Source organism: Pongo abelii, chromosome 4 (assembly GCF_028885655.2).
Source record: "Pongo abelii isolate AG06213 chromosome 4, NHGRI_mPonAbe1-v2.0_pri, whole genome shotgun sequence".
Lineage (NCBI taxonomy): Eukaryota > Metazoa > Chordata > Mammalia > Primates > Hominidae > Pongo > Pongo abelii.
This window is the reverse complement of record NC_071989.2, coordinates 86,552,827-86,569,735: the sequence shown is the minus strand read 5'-3', so window position 1 is coordinate 86,569,735 and position 16,909 is coordinate 86,552,827. Positions and strand designations below refer to the sequence as shown.

The following is a 16,909-nucleotide window of genomic DNA, read 5'->3' as shown; positions in this document are numbered from 1 at the left end:
CATATACTAACTCAAGAACAAAACCAACAATAAATTGAAGATGCTTCTTACACACAATTTTTTTTTCTTTTTCCCTTTTTTTTTTTTTTTTTTTTTTGAGATGGAGTCTTGCTCTGTCACCCAGGCTGGAGTGCAGTGGCGTGATCTTGCCTCACTGCAACCTCCACCTCCCAGGTTCAAGCAATTCTCCTGCCTCAGCCTCCCAAGTAGCTGGGATTACAGGTGCATGCCGCCATGCCCGGCTAATTTTTGTTTTTTTAGTATGGACGGGGTTTTACTATGTTGGCCAGGCTGGTCTCAAACTTCTGACCTCAGGTGATCCACCTGCCTTGGCTTCACAAAGTGCTGGGATTACAGGTGTGAGCCAGCACACCTGGCCAGAGAATTACCTTTCCATATGCTTGGAATCTTGATGGTTCTTAATGCATTGACAGTAGTTAACACTAATGAATAACTTGTATTCGTTAGCTAAAAGAAGGATAAAAGGACCTGAAAAACACCTCTATAAGTTTGGTTTATGATCTTAAAGGCCTTTAAGAAGACTCTCTGCTCCTCACTTAGATAAGGTAGTAATAAATCCATTCCTATCTGTTTCTAAAACTAAATAGATCATAAAAATATTTAATAGCTGGAATCTAAATTAGCAAAGTTTAGTCTTCTTTCTGATGTTCAAGTCTATCTCCTTCTGGACAGTTCAGGGTAGTAATGAAGCAATGAGTAACACTAACCACAATTTGCCACATGTAGTTAGTGAACTTCAAGTTTTCTCTCTGAAGAAAGATCTCTTACCACCCTTATCTCTCCAGCAAGGAAGCTCTTGTTACTCTACCCCAACAGTTAATCATTTAGAGAGAAAATATTTAAAATTGCTTAGTCTTTGCATGTCATATTTGTCATATTCAAAGACATTGCAACAAAAACAATTAGGAGATGCACCGAGATGCAGGAATCATGACTTCTGAATGTAGCTTATAACCAGTCAGCACAAGACAAGAACCTTGCAAACTACAGAAATCAAGAGGCACGGCCTTAGCATCTATATGATTCTCTTAGTGCATGGCCTGCAGCCTTTACAAAGGTGTTCACTGGGAAAGACTTATTCTTGGTCCTCTGTTCTCAATTATAATGAATTTTACTTTTTGTTGAAATGTAAACTATGTTATTACCTTATTATTACTATTTGAAATAGATGATATATGCACAGAGTTTAACATTTAGAAGATACAAAAGGGTATATGGTGAAAAGTTATTCTCTTTCCCATGCCTGTCCCCGTTAACCAGTCTATCCAGAGACAACCAATGTTATTATTTCTTCCGTACATTCTTGAAATACTCTGTAAACATGCATGCACCTCTCTCTATATATATCTATATATATGCATATATATACACACATCTATGTTTAAGCAAACGAGAGCATACCAACCATAGTGTCCTTTGCCTAACTTTTAGAAATTAACAGTATATTGGAGATTATCCATATCATCCTTTTTAATGATTGCTTAGTATTCCATAATTAATTTAACCAGACCCTATTATTGGCTTTTTTTTTATTACAAATAAGGCTAAAATGAATATCTTGTTGTATATTTCTCACGTTGAGTATCTCTATAGGATAAATTCCTAGAACTGGGATTGCTGAATGAAAGTGTATGTGCATTTTGATAGATATCCAAAGTTGTTCCCCTTAGAGGTTATGCCAAATTTCATTTCTTTGATGAATGTATAAGAGGGCTTGTTTCTTTACACTCTCCCCAAAGCATTGAGTTATCACTGGTATATTATTGATGTTTCTATTTGAATTTCTCTTTTTGAGTGAGATTGAGCATCTGTTCATATATTTAATGGCCATTGTATTTCCTCTTCTGTAAACAATTATGTTCCTATACTTTACCCATTTAAAAATCGGTTTGTTGGTCTTTTTCTTACTGACTTTGGAGTTATAAGAGATTTTCACTATAGGTTAAATAGGTTTTGTGAGGGTTAGAATGCAACCAGGTGATTATGTATACTATTTCTATGTAAAAAATATGTTCAGAATTCCAGGCACGCCAGATGCCAAACAATGAGCTTTTATCTCACTTCTGAATTGGGAGCTGCTTTTATTTCTGTTTTATTTCCTAATTTTTGCACCTTCTAATTGACTGGAATAGTTTTTACTGATATGACTATGTACTGGGAAAACCCTAAAAGAAACTAGTGATTAAACCAACTCAAACAATAAAAGAGTTCAGTAATTGGTAGGATGCAAATTGTTAGATATAGTAGCCTTCATGTCCACAAATAATAGCCAGTTAAAAGTTATAATGGTAGAGAAAGCCCCATTTCAATAGCACAAGAGAAGATAAAAATATTTAGAAATAAGTTTAAGAAAAGTGCAAAACTGATAGGAGGAAAACACTTCTAAAAGGTGCAAAAATAGACCTTAAATGGAAAGGCACTCCTTATTCTTAGATATAACAACTGTATATTATAAAGACTCTGGGGCCAGGTGTGGTGGCTCATGCCTGTGATCCCAGTACTTTGGGAGGCCAGAGCAGGAAGATCACTTGTGCTCAGGACTTCAAGACCAGCCTGGGCAACGTAGTGAGACCCCATCTCTACAGAAAAGTTTTAAAAATTAGCTGAGTGTGGTGGCTCACACCTGTAGTCCCCAGCTCCTTGGAGGCTGAGGCAAAATGATCACTTGAGCCCAGGAGGTCGAGGCTACAGTGAGCCATGATTGTACCACTGTGCTCCAGACTGGGCAACAGAGGGAGACACTGTCAAAAAAAAAAAAAAAAAAAAAAAAAGAGAGAAAGAAAGAAAAAGAAAAGGAAGAAAACACGCAGGAACAGCCAGGAAAACACTGAAAGTGAAAAGCTATGAAGAGTCATTAGCCCTACCATACATGAAAACATACTGTAAAGCCTCTAAATCTGAGACAGTCTGGTGCTATGAGTAAACAGACAGGCAAGTAGAATCTAACTAACTGAAAACCTAGAAATAGAGCCAAGTATATGTGGAAATTTAGCATATGATAAACGTGGCATCTCATATCATTGGGGAAAAAATGGAATTCCCTGTGAATGGTGCTGAGACAACTGGCCAGCCATTTGGAAAAAGAAAAGGAGATCCATATTCCACATTGTACACAAAATAAATGCCCATGGATCCGGGATCTAAATGTAAAAATGCAACTATACAATTACTAGTAGAAAAAAATGGGTAAATTTTACTTTAACTTTGGTATAAGGATAGTTTAACTGTGACTCAGAATCCAGATGTAATCATAGAAAATGTTGATAAATTTGTCTAACATTAAAAAATAACTTTTCCATGTTAAAAACACCAATTTGACAACTGACAAACTGGAAGAAAATATTTGTGATAAATACCACAATTAAAGGAGTAACCTGTGTAATATATAAAGAATTCTTAAAATTGAATGGGAAAAGACCAAAAACCAATTGAAAATAACACAGACAATTCACAAAAGTGACATTAAAAGGGCCCTTCATCACATGAAAAAAATGTTCAATTTTATTATAAGAGAAAAGCAAAACCAAAATACTATACTGATATATCATTTCTCAGATTAGAAAAAAAAGTATAATACGTTTTTTAAAAAGACTTGGTTTTTTTTAGAGCAGTTTTAGATTCACAGCAAAACTGAGAAGAAGGTACAGAGATTTCCCATATAACCCTTGTCCCCACACATGCTTACATCTCCCATTATCAACATCCCCACCAGAGTGGTACATCTGTACAGCTGATGAACCTAGATTGACACAACATAATCACGTAAAGTTCAATTTTGTTTTGGGTTTATTTTTGGTGTTGTACATTCTATGGGTTTGGATGAATGTATAATGACATGTATCCACCATTGTAGAATCACAAAGAGTAGTGTCACTGGTCTAAAACAGGGGTCCCCAACCCCCAGGCCGTAGATGGTACTGTCCGTGGCCCATTAGGAATTGGGCCGCACAGCAGGAGGTGAGCAGTGGGCGAGCGAGCAGAGCTTCATCTATACTTAACAGCTGCTCCCTATCACTTGCATTACTGCCTGAGCTCCACCTCCTGCCAGGTCAGCAGAGGCATTAGATTCTCCTAGGAGCACAAACCCTATCATGAACTGCGCGTATGAGGGATCTAGGCTGCGTGCTCCTTATGAGAATCTGATGCTTGACGATCTGTCACTGTCTCCCATCACCCTCAGATGGGACTATCTAGTTGCAGGAAAACAAACTCAGAGCTCCCACTGATTCTACATTATGGTGAGTTGTATAATTATTTCATTATATATTATAATGTAATAATAATAGAAATAAAGTGCACAATAAATGTAATGTGCTTGAATCATCCTGAAACCATCCCCACACCCCTGCTGCCCAGTCGGTGGAAAAACTGCTTTCCACAAAACCAGTTCCTGGTGCCAGAAAGGTTGGTGACTGCTGCCCTAAAAAAATCCCCCATGCTACATCTACTTATCCCCACTTCCCAAACCCAGCAACCACTGATCTTTTTTACTGTCTCCATAGTTTTGCCTTTTTCAAAATGTCATAGCTGGAATTATATAGTATGTAGCTATTTCAGATTGGCTTCTTTCACTTCATAATATGCATTTAAAGTTCCACCATGTCTTTTCATGGCTTGATAGCTCCTATCTTTTTACTGCTGAATACTATTGTCTGGATGTACCACCGTTTATCCTTTCACCTACCGAAGGATATCTTCATTGCTTCCAAGTTTTTGAAACTATGAATAAAGCTACTATAAACATGTGTGCAGGTTCTTGTGTGGATATAAGTTTTCACCTCCTTCAGATAGATACCAAGGAGTGTGACTGCTGGATTGTAGGATAAGAATAGGTCTAGTTTTGTAAGAAATTGCCAAACTGTTTTCAGTATACTACTCAGTTGCTAGTGATGAAAACTGGTACAACCCATACACATATAGAAATGAGGGGAAATAGAATTAGAGGTACTCATTATAAACTCATGGTTTTATACATATGTTTAGATATAGTATGTGGGTGTGGTGTATGTATAAACACTTATATATGTATGTGTGAGTGTGTGTGTGTGTATATATATAGTTCCTGTCTTTGTCTTGAGAGAGATCCTAGAAGTGATGACAGCCCAGTAGCAATGAGCACATCTAAAACACAGAGATTGGTTTCTAAATGTCATCCCTAAAAAGAATAAGGGTTCTGGCCAGGCGCAGTGGCTCACACCTGTAATCCCAGCACTTTGGGAGGCCGATGGGGGTGGATCACCTGAGATCAGGAGTTCGAGGGCATCCTTGCCAACATGGTGAAACCCTGTCTCTACTAAAAATACAAAAATTACAGGCAAGGTGGCATGTGCCTGTAGTCCCAGCTACTCAGGAGGCTGAGGCAGGAGAATCTCTTGAACCCTGGAGGCCGAGATTGTAGTGAGCTGAGGTCGCGCCACTCCACTCCAGCCTGGGCGACGGGTGAGACTCCGTCTAAAAAAAAAAGAATCAGGGTTCCTTGGAGAAATGTCTGATTCCAGGATTGGGAGAGGAAAAGTGCAAGTTGAGGCTAGAAAATCTCATTGTATCAAAATGTGTGGACATGCTCAAAGATTCAAGAGGACATGCCAAAAGGATATAAGCCAGATTGTAGGGGCTCCCACTGGCCAAAACAGAGAAAATTTGAGCATTGAAATAACTATAGCAAAGGATTATAGCATATTGATTAAAACAAGAATTCACAAGTTCATAGTGAAATAAATAAATGAGAAGGGAAAGTTCTTCCTTACAGTGGAAAGGCAACTCATAAATATAGAGGAAATGAAGGAATTAGAAAATCAGCATTTGGTAGCCATCCTAATTATAACTAATTGAAGCAAGAAGCAAGATACTAAAACTGGTAAGCAAAATAATGTCTGTGAGGCATAATAGGATATTACATATTCTCAAATTATCTCTCCATAAAATATTTAATTACAAGAAGAAAATATTAACCTTACAATGAAGAAATGTTTACCCTAACAAAGTTATCCCATAAGAAAGCAATTCAGCATCATGTGCCTCTTAATAGGAAGCACCGAGAAACATACCACATCACTTTTTGTGGTATTCCTGCACAAATCCATAACCTCTATCTAATCGTGAAGAAACATCAAACTCCAATTGAGATATTTTACAAAATAACTAGCTTGTACTGCACATTGTGTTCAATACATAGATGGAAAATAGAATTAACTCTTCTATTTGCACATTTCCAGAGCACTATTAACATATGCTTTTATTTAAAAAACATAGGACGTAAAAATCTGTGCAAGTTTAGCTAGTTTCAGGAGAAGCTGGTTAAAGGAGGAATTGTTCCTGCAGATTAGCACCCATCAATTATTTCTTCTTGATTTTTATCAAGGAGAATAGGAAGGAAGAATTATGGGGGAGAAAGACACAAAACCACAGCGGAAATTCTCAGTCCTTCAAGATCTTCTACAGGGTGTTTAAATGAAAAGTTCAACCCTTGACATAATAAGTCAAACAGTTCCTCAAAGTTATCCTTTGAATTTAACTAATGCTAAAATTTTCACTTTTTTCTGCTAAATTTCATTGATTCCACTAGAGATTAAAGTGCATATAACATAAACCAATCTACTTCACGCAAAGAAAAAAAGTGTAAGTATGTAAGAGGCAAATATTTCATGTGTTAAAGGATTCTTGGGGAAAAAAAGGTAAAATCATGACCCTCATACAAATATAAAAGTGAATACATGATTTTATTTAACTCATTAATAAGGAAATTGGTAAGGTGTTAAAACCAATTCAAAGGACAGTTCAAAGAACAGATCAGGAATACTAAAATAAATGTGCAAGCGAAGGTGAAACTGTTTTCCTCGGTAGTAGTGGTGGAGGGGAAGGATTGCTACTCCGCTGGATAAAGTTCATTTGTGTATATATAAATAAGAATTATTTTCCATTGTTATTTATCTATAACTTATAAAGTTGTAAATAACTTCCACGGAATCAGAGTCAACCTGGAAGGGTATGTTCTCTAGGCAATGCAAAAATTTTCCCCTATACCTGTTAACAGCTATAATATCTCCAGACAGAGAGTAGACAGAAAGTCTGGATGGCAACGGGAATCTACTGGTCATACAGCTAACTTCCCAATTCAATAAGCACGTGACTAAAGGATTTTTTCCTTCCACTCACAGATATTTCAGGCTAACTAGATACTGTGTGCTTCTTAGGGTCACTGCTTAGTTGGGGAGCCAGCTGTGAGTGGGGTCATATCCGGACAAGAGAAATGAGCTATTTATTCAATGACCACACAACACTCCAAATCCTCCCAGGGCAACTTGAAAGTAACTGCACCTTCCAAAGGGCACCGTGCAATCAGACTGTGTGTTTGGCCTCCTGTTTGCTAGTGGAGAGGAAGTGGCTTCATGGGTGTACACTACGCATAAATGAATGTGAAAGGCTATTTAGGTCTCTGCCTTTTCACCGTCCTCCCACCTGCCACAGGCTGGGCTCTTGCGCTAGAAATGACTTGCTAGCTAGACATCATGGTTCAGGATCTGAGTCAGAGGTTAAACCATTTATAAGCTTTTTTCTTATGAAAAACTGGCACTAATTATAATGTCTAGCTGCCAGAGTTGTTGCAGGCTTTACAGGAGACGCGGGCTGTGAAGATACTTTGTAAATTGTGAAGCGTTATTAAAGAACACATCTTTTTTTTTTTAGGAAACCACAGTGCAAATTTCATTGCCGGGGAAGATAACGGGCCTTGGTGCCCTCCAAGCGTCAGCTGAGTTTCCAAGAAGCCGGGCAGCGGGCGCCCGCGGGTTCGTCTCTGGCTCCTCCTCCGCCACAGCGGCCGGGGGCCCGGGTCGGAGGCGGCGGGGGCCGAGCGCCCGGCCTCGCAAGCCCACGGCCCGCTGGGGGTGCCGTCCCGCGCCGGGGCGGAGCAGGCCCCGGCAGCCCAGTTCCTCATTCTATCAGCGGTACACCGGGCTGGTGGCGCCACAGGCGCTGGGACCGCGGGCGGCCAAGGATGGGTCCGCGAGGCGCGGCGAGCCTGCTCCGAGGCCCCGGACCTCGGCTGCTGCTCCTCTCCGTCGTCCTCCCGCTGCTGCTGCTGCTGCTGCTGTTGACGCCGCCGGGCTCGGGCGCCGGGGCCAGCCAGCCGCCCCACCTGGTCTTCTTGCTGGCAGACGACCTGGGCTGGAACGACGTGGGCTTCCACGGCTCCCGCATCCACACGCCGCACCTGGACGCGCTGGCGGCCGGCGGGGTGCTCCTGGACAACTACTACACGCAGCCGCTGTGCACGCCGTCGCGGAGCCAGCTGCTCACTGGCCGCTACCAGGTACGTGGCGCCCCCGGCGCCTCCGCCGCCTCCGCCCCGCCTCTCGCTGGCGCCCTCCCCCTCCTACCCAGCCCTTGAGGCCGCGGGCTCTGGCAGGCAGGTCTTGAACCCCCGACCCGGTTATGGGCCCCGGCGGCTTCTCGGCCCGACCTCGCTCTTCCAGGTCGGCAGCCCGCCGCGGCCTCTGCGCATGCCCGGCTCCGGCGCCCCGCAGACCCGCGCCCTGGCCGCCGGGTTGGGCGGGTGGCTTTGTCTTTCGTTTTCTGAAGCTCCGGGCGCAGGGGTTTATGGGAATGTCGGGTGCTGGGTGCCGCGACAGGCGGAGCGGTCCTGAGGTGGGAGGCTGGGGAGGGCGCGGGCTGAGAGCAAAGACGAGGGGAGAGGGAAGATGAAGGGGGTGCTCGCCGTGGGTGCGACCCTGGCCCGTGGGAACCCAGCGGTCATGGGTTAGGAGTATCCCACCAAAGATTATTTTTTTCCAGGTTCTCAACACCCCTGGAATGAAACCTGATGCTAGGTTGATTTTTCTTAGGCTGCTGACATTCCTTTCATATGTAACCTTGTATTGAACTCTTCTGAGCATCTTCATTATCGCTTTAAAAGCTTCCCTTTAGGAACGGCTCCACAGTTAACGAAGGAAATATAAATGCAGAGCGTGCATAGATATTAGATGGCTAAGAATATCAAGAACATTTGCATAGCACTTTGTTGTTTTTAAAGTGAATTATTGAAACAGCGCATGAGGTAGTTGTTTTTACCCCCTTTTACAGACGAGGCAGGAATCGCACAGCTAGAAAGTGGTCAAGGCAGTGTCCGTTGTGCTTTTCCTGCATCCACTGGTCGTCTCGGGCTTAGGAAATTGGCCTTTTTTCCCCTCAATTTGAATACGATTGTCATATTTCTAAGACCCTGAAGTTATTATGACCATATTAAATACAGTAAATGGGAACTGTTGGATACCACCTGCATGCCTTCACAGAGTACATATGCTGTTTACTGAACAAAAATATTTTGAGCTTACTGTGCTACTGACAGGGGATATATATTTGAATGTCGCCCTCCCAAGTATGTGTTCGCATAACCTTTCAGATCAACCCTAGCCTCACGTGGTCCTAATATCAAGAGAAGGGAGGGCTTACTTGTGATAAAGATATGCGCAGTGGTCTGAAGACTTTTATAAAAAGGAAAGATTGGGTGTTGCTAAGGGTGAGAAATAGCTGTAGCCAAGGTTAGAAATGGAAGTAAAGGATGCTTCCCTTCACCATCCACCTTAGTACTTTTGGCGGTTCTGACCTTGGCTGCTACGTGTAATTAGGAATCCCCTACATTGTGTAAATCTCACCCTGGACACTTTGTGGGAGTAAAGGGATGTGCCAGTAAAGAAGAAGAAGAAGGGAAAGGTGAGGTTTACCCCAAAGGGTTCTGCATTTGCTCTGAAGTAAAGGAACTGAACTCAGATTGCAAAAGAATGGAAGGGCCATTCATTTCTCCAACTTCCTCCCTTCCAACAGAGTTGGACAGGAGAGCAAATACAAACTTCAGAAACCCATTCCTGGGCCGGGAACGGTGACTCACGCCTGTAATCCCAGCACTTTGGAGGCTGAGGCAGGGGGATCACCTGAGGTCAGGAGTTCGAGACCAGCCTGACCAACATGGCGAAACCCCGTCTCTATTAAAACTACAAAAATTAGCCGGGTGTGGTGGCATGCGCCTATAGTCCCAGCTACTCGGGAGACTGGGTCAGGAGAATCGCTTGAACTTGGGAGACATAGGTTGCAGTGAGCTGAGATTGCACCACTGCACTCCAGCCTGGGCGACAAAGCAATACTCCATCTCAAAACAAAACAAAACAAAACAAAAAACCCATTCCTGTAATCAGTTGCTTTTGTCCCCTAACATCCTCCCCCACCAGTCACCAAAATTATGTCTTGGAGAACAAACTTTAGTGTTTAGAGTGCCCCATGGTTATGAAGTAAAGGATGAGTAGAGAAGCTGGGCACTCTGAAAGGTTTAGAGACCTCTCAGTGTAGCTGATTCTAAAGCAGCCTTGCTTCCCCAAACATTTTTTTTCCTCAAGTTTTCTCACCCACTTTATTCTGTTAGAGTTCATGAGACCCAAGTAGATGTTACCCAGGGTGAGCAAGTGTCCACTTTTAATGAAGTAGAAATTTCTGGGAAGGCTCAGGAGTCTCCCTCAGATACTATATGCTGGTATTGTTCTGAGCACTTACAAGTGTTAACTCATTTGATTCTCACAACAACTCTGTCATCTCTGTTCTATAACAAGGAAACTAATGCTGGAAGAGGTTAAGAAACTTGCCCAAGGTTGCAAGACTAGTATATGTTGGACCAGGATTTGTACCAGGCCGCGTGGCCCTAGGGTTGATGCTTATAACCACTAAGCCATATTGCCTAGCCAAAATTATTAAAAATAACATCCAAAGGGCTGCTTCATACATATTAAATAATCCCTGTATTACTTTTGGACATTTGGGTCATTCATAAACATCTCAATGTAACGAATCAACCCATCATATTTCTGAGTTAGGAATTGCCTATATTCCGTGTAAAATAAAAGTAGATTTTATTTCTGAGTCATTTGTTATGCATAATTTTAGACAATAAAATGAAGGAATTTTTTGACTGTTTCAAAATGAGGTACTTGAAGGAAGTTGTTAAGAGTCATATCTATGAACTTGGCAGTCATGCTTTAAGTTAGTATTTACAGACCCCTTTCCCACAATTATTTAACTTTAGAAAAGAAAAAAACAAGTTGATAAACAAGCCTAGACTGACTGGACTTTATACTCTCATGAAATCCTGAGTTTTAGTTTTTTTGGTTTAAGAAATTATTTATTGAGTAAAGAAGACTGGTTAGGAACTGAGATGTAGGTTTCGATCTTGGCTGGTCAGACTGTGACCTCGCTGGCCATCATTTCCACATCTGTGAAACAGAGGAGTTGGGCTGAACTCTAGACTTTGTCTAGCTCTAAATTAATTTAACTCTAAGGTTCTTGTGTCCATTAGGGCGAGTTTCTAACTTGGCAAATGCACATTATCATACCTATCATACTAACCCCAACTACTGGTAGAAAGATTAATCTTGCCCAACACAATGTATCTTACAAATTGCGTGTACTGCTTGTTCTGCTGCTAGGAACTTATTTAATGGGGAGCCTGAATTCAGCCTTTATATTGAGACATTTAATTGTTCAGAGTCCTCACAAATGAACTATTTTAAATGTGCATGCTATGGTGAAAAATGTGTAGGGACTGGGTACAGGTTGGAGGCAATGGAGGAGACTAATTAGCAGATGGGGTAAGTAGTTACTGGTAAATTCAAGAACTAGAAATTCAGGTCTCTCTACACTCAGGCTAGGGGCCTTCCCACTGCCCTATGACTCATTCATTCATTATTTGTGAAATCTTTAAAAAAATCTGTATTTTATTTTTAAAATAGAAAATATATTCACGTGGCTTAAAAACTTAAAGCTGCAAAAGGGCTTACAGTGAAAATCTACCAACACACACACACACACAGTTCCTTAGACATCCAGTTCCCATGTTTGTAGACAAACAATGCTCTGAACTATATATTTTTATATATCATTTCTCTCTTTTTTCTGTATGAATGGTAACATACTCTTCACACTGATCTGCAGCTCCTATTTTGTTTGTTTGTTTTTACTTAACATTTGCAATCATTCCATTTTGTTGACTAAAGATTATCCTCACAGCTTTTAGGGCTGCATAATATTTTGTTAAATGGATACATTGTAGTTTATTTAGCCAGTTGCATACTGATGAACATGTAGGTTGTTTCCAGCCTTTTGATATATCAAAGAATGGTGAAGTGAATACTTTGTACATATGCCATTTTGTACATATTGGAACATATATGAAGGATAAGTTCCTAGAAATGGAATTTTCTGGGTTTAAGGGTAGATGCATTTGTAATTTTGATAAATATTGCAAAATTGCATCTTAAGGGATTGTACCAATTTACATTCCCACTGGCAATGTTAAGTTATAGTTCACATCCTATGTAATTTACCATTTTAAAGTATCCAGTTCAATGGTTTTTTGTATATTCACAAGGTTGTGTAACCAATATTTTCATCACCTCAGAAAGAAACCACTCAACCATTAGCAGTCACTCTTCATTTCCTCATTCCACCAGCCCTTGGAAACCACCAATCTTCTTATTATCTATGTGACTTTACCTATTTTGGACATTTCATATAAATGGAATACAATAGATGTCCTTTCGTCTATGTTGTAGCATGTATTGTTCCCTTTTATGGCTCAATAATATTCCATCGTATGGACATGCCACATTTTGTTTATACATTCAGCAATTCATGGACATTAGGTTGTTTGCACTTTTTGGCTATTATAAATAATGCTGCTGTGAACATCCATGTACAAGTTTTTGTATGAGCATATTTTTTCAGTTCTTTTGGGTTAATATGTAGGCGTGAAACACCGTATTGTTGCAGGACTTCTCCTTAGTTCAGCTAACGATGAGGTCCTTGTCTGTCCCACGGCCATGAAAATTCAGGCTCGCAGATGGTTTGAAGGGTGAGTAAAGCAGGGTTTTATTGGGTGAAAAGGAATAAAGGGGGAAACAGGGACCCGCTGAAAGGTCAAAGTCCCTGCTACAGTGCTTCCCTCATCGCCCGTTTGAATCCCAGGTGCCATAGGAAGAGGAGAGGCCAGGCGCCACTTCGTGGCTCTACCCCAGTGCACAGTCCAGCTGGAGTTTTGCCAGGGACCCCCGCCCACCTGGCTGTCTTGGTATCATGTGGTAACTCTATGTTTAACTCTTTGAGGAATTGGAAATTGTTTTCCACAGCAGCTATACTACGTTATATTTCCACTAGCAATGTATGTGGGTTTTAGTGTCTCCACATCCTTGCCAACACTTGTCATTATCTTTTTGATTATAGCCTTCAAGTCATCCTAGTGAGTAGGAAGTGGTATTTAATTGTAGTTTTGATTTTCATTTCCCTAATGACTAATGATGTTGAACATCTTTTAATGTCTTATTGATCATTTTTGTGTCTTCTTTGGAGAAACGTTTACTCAGATCCTTTGCCTATTTTAAAATTGGGTAATTTATCTTCTCATTCTTTTTTTTTGTTATTTTTTTTAATTTATGAAGTATTTATTGATGATTCTTGGGTGTTTCTCGGAGAGGGGGATATGGGAGGGTCATAGGATAATAGTGGAGAGAAGGTCAGGAGATAAACACATGAACAAAGGTCTCTGGTTTTCCTAGGCAGAGGACCCTGCGGCCTTCTGCAGTGTTTGTGCCCCTGGGTACTGGAGATTAGGGAGTGGTGATGACTCTTAAAGAGCATGCTGCCTTCAAGCATCTGTTTAACAAAGTACATCTTGCACCGCCCTTAATCCATTTAACCCTGAGTTGACACAGCATATGTTTCAGAGAGCAGGGGGCTGGGGGCAAGGCCATAGATCAACAGCATCCCAAGGCAGAAGAATTTCTCCTAGTCAGAACAAAATGGAATCTCCTATGCCCACCCCTGTCTACACAGACACAGCAACAATCTGATCTCTCCTTCCTTTCCCCACACTTCCCCCCCTCTTCCTTTCAACAAAACCGCCATCGTCCTCATGGCCGGCTCCCGATGGTCGCTGTCTCTTCGGAGCTGTTGGGTACACCTCCCAGACAGGGCGGCCGGGCAGAGGCGCTCCTCACCTCCCAGACGGGGCCGCCCGGGCAGAGGCGCTCCTCACTTCCCAGACGGGGCTGCCCGGGCAGAGGCGCTCCTCTCCTCCCAGACGGGGCGGCCGGGCAGAGGCGCTCCTCGCTTCCCAGACGGGGCCGCCCAGGCAGAGGCGCTCCTCGCTTCCCAGACCGGGCCGCCCGGGCAGAGGCGCTCCTCACTTCCTCCCAGACCGGGTGGCAGCCGGGCAGAGGCGCTCCTCACCTCCCAGACGGGGCGGCCGGGCAGAGGCGCTCCTCACTTCCCAGAGGGGGCGGCCGGGCAGAGGCGCTCCTCACTTCCCAGACCGGGCGGCCGGGCAGAGGCGCTCCTCACCTCCCAGATGGGGCGGCCGGGCAGAGACGCTCCTCACTTCCTCCCAGACGAGGTGGCGGCCGGGCAGAGGCGCTCCTCACCTCCCAGACAGGGCGGCCGGGCAGAGGCGCTCCTCACTTCCCAGACTGGGCGGCCGGGCAGAGGCGCTCCTCACTTCCCAGACTGGGCGGCCGGGCAGAGGCGCTCCTCACTTCCCAGACTGGGCGGCCGGGCAGAGGCGCTCCTCACCTCCTAGACGGGGTGGCCAGGCAGAGGCGCTCCTCACTTCCTCCCAGACGGGGTGGCGGCCAGGCAGAGGCGCTCCTCACTTCCCAGAGGGGGCGGCCGGGCAGAGGTGCTCCTCACTTCCTCCCAGACGGGGTGGTGGCTGGGCAGAGGCACTCCTCACCTCCCAGACGGGGCGGCCGGGCAGAGGTGCTCCTCATCTCCCAGACGGGGCGGCCGGGCAGAGGTGCTCCTCACTTCCCCCCAGACGGGGTGACGGCCGGGCAGAGGCACTCCTCACCTCCCAGATGGGGCGGCCGGACAGAGGCGCTCCTCACTTCCCATACAGGGTGGCAGCCGGGCAGAGGCGCTCCTCACTTCCCAGATGGGGCAGCTGGGCAGAGGTGCTCCTCACTTCCTCCCAGACGGGGTGGCGGCCAGGCAGAGGCGCTCCTCACTTCCCAGACTGGGCGGCCGGGCAGAGGCGCTCCTCACTTCCCAGACTGGGCGGCCGGGCAGAGGCGCTCCTCACTTCCCAGACTGGGCGGCCGGGCAGAGGCGCTCCTCACCTCCTAGACGGGGTGGCCAGGCAGAGGCGCTCCTCACTTCCCAGACGGTGTGGCGGCTGGGCAGAGGCGCTCCTCCCTTCCCAGATGGGGCAGCCAGGCAGAGGCGCTCCTCACTTCCCCCCAGACGGGGTGGCGGCCAGGCAGAGGCGCTCCTCACTTCCCAGAGGGGGCGGCCGGGCAGAGGTGCTCCTCACTTCCTCCCAGACGGGGTGGCGGCTGGGCAGAGGCACTCCTCACCTCCCAGACGGGGCGGCCGGGCAGAGGTGCTCCTCATCTCCCAGACGGGGCGGCCGGGCAGAGGTGCTCCTCACTTCCCCCCAGACGGGGTGACGGCCGGGCAGAGGCACTCCTCACCTCCCAGACGGGGCGGCCGGACAGAGGCGCTCCTCACTTCCCATACGGGGTGGCAGCCGGGCAGAGGCGCTCCTCACTTCCCAGATGGGGCAGCCGGGCAGAGGCGCTCCTCACTTCCTCCCAGATGGGGTGGCGGCCGGGCAGAGGCGCTCCTCACTTCCCAGACGGGGCGGCCGGGCAGAAGTGCTCCTCACTTCCTCCCAGACGGGGTGGCGGCCGGGCAGAGGCGCTCCTCACCTCCCAGACGGGGTGGCCGGGCACAGGCGCTCCTCCCTTCCCAGACGGAGTGGCCAGGCAGAGGCGCTCCTCACCTCCCAGAGTGGGCGGCCAGGCAGAGGCGCTCCTCACTTCCCAGAGTGGGCGGCCGGGCAGAGGCGCTCCTCACTTCCCATAGGGAGTGGCAGCCAGGCAGAGGCGCTCTTCACTTCCCAGATGGGGCAGCTGGGCAGAGGTGCTCCTCACTTCCTCCCAGACGGGGTGGCGGCCAGGCAGAGGCGCTCCTCACCTCCCAGACGGGGCGGCCGGGCAGAGGCGCTCCTCACCTCCCAGACGGGGCGGCTGGGCAGAGGCGCTCCTCACCTCCCAGAAGGGGCGGCTGGGCAGAGGCGCTCCTCACTTCCCATATGGGGTGGCAGCCGGGCAGAGGCGCTCCTCACTTCCCAGACAGGGTGGCGGCCAGGCAGAGGCGCTCCTCACCTCCCAGATGGGGCAACCGGGCAGAGGCGCTCCTCACTTCCTCCCAGACGGGGTGGCGGCCAGGCAGAGGCGCTCCTCACCTCCCAGACGGGGCGGCCGGGCAGAGGTGCTCCTCATCTCCCAGACGGGGCAGCCGGGCAGAGGCGCTCCTCACTTCCTCCCAGACGGGGTGGCGGCCGGGCAGAGGCACTCCTCACCTCCCAGACGGGGCGGCCGGGCAGAGGCGCTCCTCACTTCCTCCCAGACGGGGTGGCGGCCGGGCAGAGGCGCTCCTCACCTCCCAGAAGGGGTGGCCAGGCAGAGGCGCTCCTCACCTCCCAGACGGGGCGGCCGGGCAGAGGTGCTCCTCATCTCCCAGACGGGGCAGCCGGGCAGAGGCGCTCCTCCCTTCCTCCCAGACGGGGTGGCAGCCGGGCAGAGGCGCTCCTCACATCCCAGACGATGGGCGGCCGGGCAGAGGCGCTCCTCACTTCCCAGATAGGGCGGCCGGGCAGAGGGGTTCCTCACATCCCAGACGATGGGCGGCCAGGCAGAGATGCTCCTCACTTTCTAGACGGGGTGGCGGCGGGGCAGAGGCTGTAATCTTAGCACTTTAAGAGGCCAAGGCAGGAGGCTGGTAGGTGGAGGTTGCAGCGAGCCGAGATCACACCACTGCACTCCAGCCTGAGCACCATTGAGCATTGAGTTAG

General features: G+C 46.5%; 1 protein-coding gene across 1 annotated transcript in view; it reads left to right on the top strand.

The window, feature by feature from the left end:
* The first annotated feature begins 6,728 nt into the window (after nucleotides 1-6,728).
* ARSB (arylsulfatase B) overlaps nucleotides 6,729-16,909 on the top strand; it is a 219,062-nt gene continuing 208,881 nt past the window's right edge. Inside the window, exon 1 of the mRNA XM_024246894.3 lies at nucleotides 6,729-8,332. Within this exon, the coding sequence (XP_024102662.3) occupies nucleotides 8,018-8,332 (315 nt within the window). The 5' untranslated portion in view covers nucleotides 6,729-8,017. The remainder of the gene's footprint in view (nucleotides 8,333-16,909) is intronic.